This window comes from Fragaria vesca, linkage group LG4 (assembly GCF_000184155.1).
Source record: "Fragaria vesca subsp. vesca linkage group LG4, FraVesHawaii_1.0, whole genome shotgun sequence".
In the NCBI taxonomy this organism is placed as follows: Eukaryota; Viridiplantae; Streptophyta; class Magnoliopsida; order Rosales; family Rosaceae; genus Fragaria; species Fragaria vesca.
Genome location: NC_020494.1, coordinates 9,878,099 through 9,885,994, shown reverse-complemented (window position 1 = coordinate 9,885,994; position 7,896 = coordinate 9,878,099). Strand labels below are relative to the sequence as shown.

The window sequence follows — 7,896 nt, the reverse complement described above, 5'->3', positions numbered from 1 at the left end:
GCCGACGGGATCGAGATCGAGATCGAGAGAGAGATCGAGAGAGATCGAGATCGAGAGAGAGATCGAGAGAGATCGAGATCAGGTACAGAGAGAAAGCGGTAACAGAGAGATAGAAAGAAGAGCTGAGAGAAAGCGTAACGGATAGAGAAGAGAACGAGAGAAACTAACAGAAGGGTAGAACCGTAAATCCATAAAATTTAAAAATGTATTTTTTTATCATAATTGACACTTAATCACAACCATTACATCATATTATATATAATTAAGTAACTATTTTATCATCTGATAACATTTAGGGTTACCATTTTAACATGTGGAACAAATGATTATTTTTTTATCATTTGTATCTTCAAATGACACTTTTGTGTTATTTGCCCTTTTTAATATTACAAATCATAATTTTAATCGTTTAAAAGTTAAATTAACCAATAAAGATCACATATGCAAAAAGTCAATGTAAATAAAAATTGTTTGCTGAATCAAATGCATCAATCAAATAAACAGGTGATCATGAGGCTGTTAACTTTCATAAGAACTGTCAATTTGTTCAATGCAATCGATTGAGTAAACGAATTTTGTTTACATTGATTTTTTGCAGAGGTGATATTTATTGGTTAATTCAATTTTTGAATGGTTAAGATTATGATTTACAAAAAGTAAATGAATCAACCTCTCTCTCAAGAACGCGCCTCCCGCGCCTCAAAAAACCCTAGACTTTGTCGAGTGTTTCTTATCTGCTTGTCCGGCTGCACAAGGACGGTGACACATGCTTCTGGCCTCGTTGACGTTCGTTGTGTGTGGCCGGATGGGCTGCTAGTATAGAAGTTTGCTCCGATGACTGGTTGGGGCTGAATGGGGTAAAGTTTTGTTGGCTTCAGTCAATGGCGTCGACACGAGTGGTGGTTCCGTGGTCGATGGTGGTGTTAGATCAATTTCGGTTGGATCTCGCTGCATGTATTGGTTGTCTAGGCGGATCTAGGTTGTGGGTTTGTGGTCGGATCCACCTGGATCTTGCCAGAAACTCATCGTTGAATGTTTGGGATCGGGTTTTTGTGCGTGTAGGTGAGGTTGGAGGAGGTTCTTTCTTTGGGCTGATGTGGTTGGGGGTTGTGATGGTGGGGAGGTTGTGACGACCCTTGGTTACAAACGGTGTCTCGATGGTGATCGAGATTCGAAAGCAGCGGAAGCGGCGGAGCGACGAGGTTGTAGGTTTGTCGGTGGAGACAAGGTTTCCCGTGCAAGACTCGACTTGGGCTGAGGTCCATGCTTTGATCCATTGGACCTTGGTACAATTTTGGGCTTCTTCTGGACCTTTGTGGAATAGGCTTGGGGTTCTACCTTAGGTCCATTCTATTTTTCTATTCTACAATTTTATTTAGTAATTTTGTTTTACTATATTTTAATTGTAGTTCTAAGCGGCTTTATGTCGCTAATAATACTCTATCACCATTTGATAGGGGCCAAGGGCCTTATTTGTTCTAGGTAGGCGGCGCATCGTTTGCTTGGTCAAATGGGTGCAACCTCGTAGTGGTAGGATGAAACTTAGTGTCGTCGGGATTATTATCCTGCGACAACATAGTAGGAAAGTTATTATTAGATATTAGGATATATAAACGTGTTACATATCTACTGATCTTTCCTTTATGTCACCACTGTGACAAAACAAATAGAGTTGCCATTAGAGCAGTACTCTTTGGTAGTTGATACTTGTTTGAATACATGTATTTTGTAGTTGTAGAAATTCTCGTTATTATTTCGGGACTTCTATATGCCTATTGTAATCTGGGGTTTAGGTTTCATGTCCCCCTTTGTATTTGATAGTTTCATTAATAAAGGTTTGAAGGCAGCTGCACCAGCTCCTTATTCAAAAAATAATAATTATGATTTACATTCACAAAACTATGTAAACAAAAAAGAGTTCGAATGCACACATAAATACTAGTATAGACACAAGTATTTTATTTTCTTTTTTTATTTTTAATTAAAAATTTTAAAAGAGAAAAGAAAAAAAGAGCTTATTGGTCCTGATATTTCTTGGCCTATAACTACTGGTCCTCATGGTTTTGAGTGTTTGACAGAAAAGACTTGATTTTCCATTTCAAGATTTGGGAAGGATGCACATTTTTTGGACAAACAAAGTCATTTTCATTTCTTCGACAAAAAAAAAAAAAAAGAAGTCATTTTCATCTGCTACCCTGTATCATTATCTAAAGGCTAATGACCATTTCAACCTAAATCTTTTATTTTTCCCATATAATAAGTCTTTATCATCCTATGATCATATCATTCATATGTCATTTCTGCATTAGGTAGTATGATTTTCAACTTTAAAAAGACAAGGCTTGTATATTAAAATCTAGCTAACTTTCTACTCCTCATTAGAATATGATGATCCATATATAGAGGGAACAACGCCTATCATATCAAGCTGTTGATGCTCCTTCATCTTTTATGACTAAACTAAAGCCAAGTTGTCAATAGATTTTTCTCTGGAAATAAAGATAGTTAGCATTAGTCCCAAATCCCAATTAATCAGTATACATATTTATTAGAAGAAGAAAAAAAACAACTGATCAGTCTACCTGTTGAAATATGATTAGTCAAGAACATATGATGTTGAAGATCTACTCTTTTGAAAAATCGTATTGCTCGTATTTATTTAAATCATTAAGTAAAATGATATATGTTCGTCAGATCATTTATCACTTCATCCTTTCTTGTTTGAGTTTTATTATTAGTTATCTTTTGTTTATTTCAGTTTCAAGTAACCAATAATATGAATAATGAGGGGAATCTTGATATGAAAACAACACCATATCTAACAGCTGTTTGTGTTCTAATCAAATGCCTATTATGGTTCCGATAGGAAGAAGGGCTAATTGGAGTTGGACAAGACATATATGTATGCCTCCCTTCAAGTTAAATCTTTCTCAATTTATTATGTAAATTAACTTATCTCTCCACCTATAAAACGTTAAACATTTGAAGAGAATATCATAAAATGTTTACCTTTCAAAGAACAAAATGAGGTGTCTGCTTACTCTTATGCTTCTCTTTTTCATTCTTGGTAATAAAAGACTGCAATGGTTGTATATTTTGGGCGGAAAGATATTCCTCATGAAGGGAATCAATCCCATTAGTTGTCAACATACTTACTTGGGCAAAATGCATATGAATTTCATTAGGAAAATGTGTTCTCCCATCTAGAAAGGAATCAATTTTGTGGTTCAAAGATGATTTAAACATTTAGCATATCAAACTTTAAACACATGTAGTTTACAACTTTCCGCACAAAAATAGATTGCGAAAAACTATATTTGAGTGCATGAATCGTTGCATGGAAACTCATCAACTGCCAAGTGGAAGAGGGGAGGTTTCTCTACAGAAAAGGTCACCTCACTAAGCCATGGTGGTGTCAAGTCATGCCGGATGAAGATAAGGGATTCTCCATTATCTCCGCTCTACTTCAAGCAGCAGCTTTCTCGGGGTTCACTCTAATGATGAGGCCCCTCGAGGCTTGAAACACTTCAAATTATTGTGGCCTCCTGGGTTTGTTTTTTGCATGCTCGTTTCTCCGATATAATTCACCACAAAGCTTGAAAAAAGAAAGAACATGGGTCTTTCATGCTTTCATGAATCATCAAACATGAAGCACACATTCATAGTATATGCAGAACTTGCCAAAATGCTTGCACGACAGACATGAGAGGACCACTACAATTTTCTTTGTGAAAATGATAGGGATATCATTCTGGTCCAGTGAAATTGCCGAACTCAGTCATAGCACGACTTGGGGAATCAATCCAGAATAGAACTGCGTTAAAATTTTTGTTCGAAACAAGAACCAATGAATAACAACATTCCATTTCACTAAAATCAGGATCATGAAACAACAACCAAGTCACAATACAAATGTCCTGAACTTTGTTTCTGGCCTAAATTGAAAGAAAATCTGAGATTACACAGAAACATTTGGGGACCGCGCAGTACTATGAGTTGCACCAACTCAAGATCAAGATGGATGATGGGTTAAAAAGGATGCAAAGCAAATATAACCCTCTTCACATCTGCCTCTAAGTAAAATTCTATTTGGCACTATGACAAAATGTCCCATTCATTCATCATTTCATCTTTCCATCCGAAAAGAGTAAAAACACGAGTTTACATGAAACAAACAGACTGGAAGCATTCTAATTACAAATTTCATCATCGAATCTACACACTAATACTTCCTTTGGTAAGTGGTAACTTTCTATTGTTGTATTTCTCTTAAAAGAACTAGGGTGGAGTTTAGCACAAATACAATTAGTGGAGATGACACAAAGGCTGATTCAGCTGTTTGTAGAATACTTGTCAAAACAGTATTACAGTCCGCCAAAAAATAAATCAATAATCACACAAAGGAACAGGAAGCTTCCAACGGATAATGAGCATGGAAATCACGAAGTGAACTCTAACACACCTTACAACTCCTCCTACAGTAGCCAGGAAGGTCAGCAGATCCAACCATATACTCTCGGTTCTTGGTGCATTCCCCAAGGGCAGCCCATCTCTCACAACTCTCATTTAGATCTGTGCAATTTCCACCAGTATCCAAGATATTGTCAAACGAGTCAACATGAATCCACTTAGTCGCTGACCATTTCTCACCTTCAATCACTGGGCACCCTGCATGGAGACTGTTTTCGTCTGGAATAGCGTTTGGGTGGAGACTGAAGAAAAGAAGGGCATCTCCTCTACGTGGTTTCACTATATATTCAAAGACGCAGGGAGAAAAAGAACAATAAACATCACACTTTATTGACCCTAAGAAAGAATCAAATTTTTCTACAACAGTTCATATAGTGTGATAGAAGCGATTTGATTTATCTAGAGATTTTACCTGCAATTCCTTTCTTTGCACAGTCAGAGAGACTAGCATCTGGTACTGAAGCCTTACGGCGGTGAACTTCCTGCAGGAAGATTGGTTTACAAAGGACATAAGAAAGCTGGCAAATTATCACTGTCCAACCCCTCCTACAGATGAGCATGACGAGTAATTTGTTACTGTGGTTCTTTTAATTTTTTAGCCGGATATCCTCAGGCAATCGATGCTTTCTATAACAGACAATGGGTTGAAACGCTATATGCAATGTAAGGTTTTTGCTGATCCTAATGTGATAATTAACAAGGCAGGGCATTTTTGCTAATCCAAATATGACATTGAACGATGCAGACTCAGGTCAGAAAAAGGAAAAATCCAAGTGCAGCCTGCTGGAATTCCTGGAAGAATATCTTACAATAAGATTCTGTACTCTTTAAAAGGAACTAACGTTTCTGAGACCCATATACCACACTAAAACCATAGAAATTCTAATAACATTAATCTGTACAATGGAGCTAAAGTTCGCTCAATGGAACGCAAGAGGTAAATACTCCAACTTACCTCTGCTAGAGGAAACACTGTTTCACCACCTTTGGCCACATCAGTAAGATACATAAGTACAGTTGCTATACGATGTCCACCCCGCGCAATATTGACCTTATCAGCAAAGTAATCATAGTGTGGTTCATATTTCTGCCCAGGCTCATATCTTAATACTTGTATGTCTTCTCCATTCTCTGAGAATCAAAAAGCTACATGAATACTTGTTCCAGAAACTTAAGAATCTGCTTATAACTCATCTCATTCTTTAGTCTTTTATCAATCTAGTGTTTCCACTGCTCAGTCCATACTGTTAGAATAGACACAGCTACTGATATTCAGTTTAGTCATTATTTTCCTTCCCCCCTTTTTTCAAATCTGAGCAGTATGGTCATAATGAGACTTCTTACAAAACTTTATTATTTTTATTTTTGTTTATATTTGGTTTTCATTCTATATCAGTTATCAGAACATCTGTAGAAGTGTACATCCAGATAAATGGCTTATCCGTATATAGATGAGCTCAAACAGGAAAAGAACGTAAAACAATAACCAAGTGAAAAGTAGTCAATATGTTGCTTTACATATCTGTGTCCCCATACATCACCTATATTGTGTATTCAATGTATCATATATCATATTCTTGTGAAGCATGTGTGCCCCCTCTTCCCATACCATGGCTGTAATAAAAGGCCACACCCTTAAATTTCTTCCTAGCTACAATAGCCCTTTTTATCAAAACTGAACAAGGTGGAGCGTTGGCTTCATGCTTCACACTCCCTGAACTCGATCAGTCAGCAGACTGCCAATTATGGCACCCTCTCTGTGGGGCTTATGACACTCCCATGGTAATTTCAAATTACCACTCTGCTGCACAAATCAGCAGAGCTAATTCCCATAAACTTATAGGAAGTCCCAATTAAAAACTGAACATATGATTTCATCAACTATGAGCTGAGAAATTAAACCATTCAGCCATGAATGCTCACAATAGTCATACATGATAAAATCTAACAAATTTTTATTCGATATTAAACTTTACAGATGAATAAATGCAATTCAGAAGGACTCAACGAAAGGGGATGAACTGATTCCTAGAAAACTGAATTGAAAGATAGATGATGGTGGACCAATTTTATTACTCAAGAGTAACTAGACATTCAATGTGATCCAACAAAAAGAAAATGTAAAACAGCATAAATTATGTACTCTATCTACCTTTTGGGAGAAATGTCCATGTTGCAAGCTTGTCCTCTATACCGGCAACAATATGATCCTACAAAAAGAATTCAAATTGCACAAACACATTATATACATTGCATTACAACACTCTCAATAGTATTGACTCGCAATCAGATTCCATCAAGACCCCTATACAAGTCCACATTGTCTAATAATCTAATCCAAGTAATGTTCTTTTCGCCGAAAACAATAGAAATGAGGAGAGAGACAGAGAAGAAGAAGAAACCTTGGCCTTGGGGATGAACATGCCGGAGCTGGTGCGGACCTCACTGAGCTTGCTCTGGCCGGACAAGTTATCGGCGACGGCCGATCTCTTCAGCTCCGATTTCGCCTAATCCCACAAAAACCGGAATTTCTTCAGTTACAGAAATCTAAATTGAAATGTGAGAAAAAAAAACTGAAAACAACTCACAATGGAAATCAAGTGGTCGCATTCCAGCTCGGAGAGTAGACCTTCGTACACGAAAGCTCTGAAATCGATGATGATCCAATCGCATCAAGGAAGAAGATCAAGTTTGAATCTTTATTTACAGAGAGATAGATGGAGAGATTACCTGGGGTTCCATGAGATCTGCTTGACTTTGGAGGGGTTGACGGTGAAGGTGGCGGAGGCGGAAGTGAGTGAGAGAAGGAGGGAGAGGAAGCAGAGGTGAGGCGAAGCCCTGGTCTTCATCATCAGATTTGAGTTCAGAAAAGGAAAGAGAGTCGATTCAACTAATGGTTCGGAAATGGAATACAAGTCAGTGTGTTCTAAACTTCTAATCCTTAATCTCAGTGCTGCCTGTGGCGCCATCTACTCTTTTTTTTTTTTAATTATTTATTTATTTTTAATATGGTTAAATATCGAGTTATCTATCATTATTCGGACAAAGAGTATCCAAATAATTTTTACAATATTTAAAAAAAAAAAAAGAAAGACGAGAAGTTTTTCTATTAGATTAAATCTAAAAGTACATAGATGTAAACATCAAAGGAAAGTGATAAAACAAAAAAAGATGGACAAGCGCAACGAAAATAAAAAACATAACAAGATGCACATACGTATCTAGAATAAGAGGTAACCATATGATATGATGTCGCAAGACATCCTGTATTGCATATGTTATGAAAGCAGTGTAAATATATTAGTAACCGTAACTAGAATCGTAATCGTAACTAGGGAGATGCACCATGTTAGAAGAGCAGGATGTGACTCCTGAGAAAGCGAAGGCCACCAAGGGTGTGAGAAACTTGGAAGGCAATCGGCCCCT

The 7,896-nt window shown here is 37.1% G+C and overlaps 1 protein-coding gene across 1 annotated transcript; it reads right to left on the bottom strand.

Annotated features, from left to right (window-relative positions):
• Nucleotides 1-4,101: 4,101 nt before the first annotated feature.
• On the bottom strand, nt 4,102-7,382 carry LOC101312625 (prolyl 4-hydroxylase subunit alpha-1-like). The gene is made up of 7 exons (XM_004296724.1): nt 7,201-7,382; nt 7,059-7,116; nt 6,873-6,977; nt 6,623-6,680; nt 5,426-5,601; nt 4,883-4,952; nt 4,102-4,749 (listed from the first exon to the last, which is right to left on the bottom strand). Exons 1-7 carry the CDS (start codon nt 7,320-7,322, stop codon nt 4,454-4,456), a joined length of 885 nt encoding a protein of 294 aa, XP_004296772.1. The 5' UTR covers nt 7,323-7,382; the 3' UTR covers nt 4,102-4,453.
• Between the last annotated feature and the right edge of the window lie 514 nt (nt 7,383-7,896).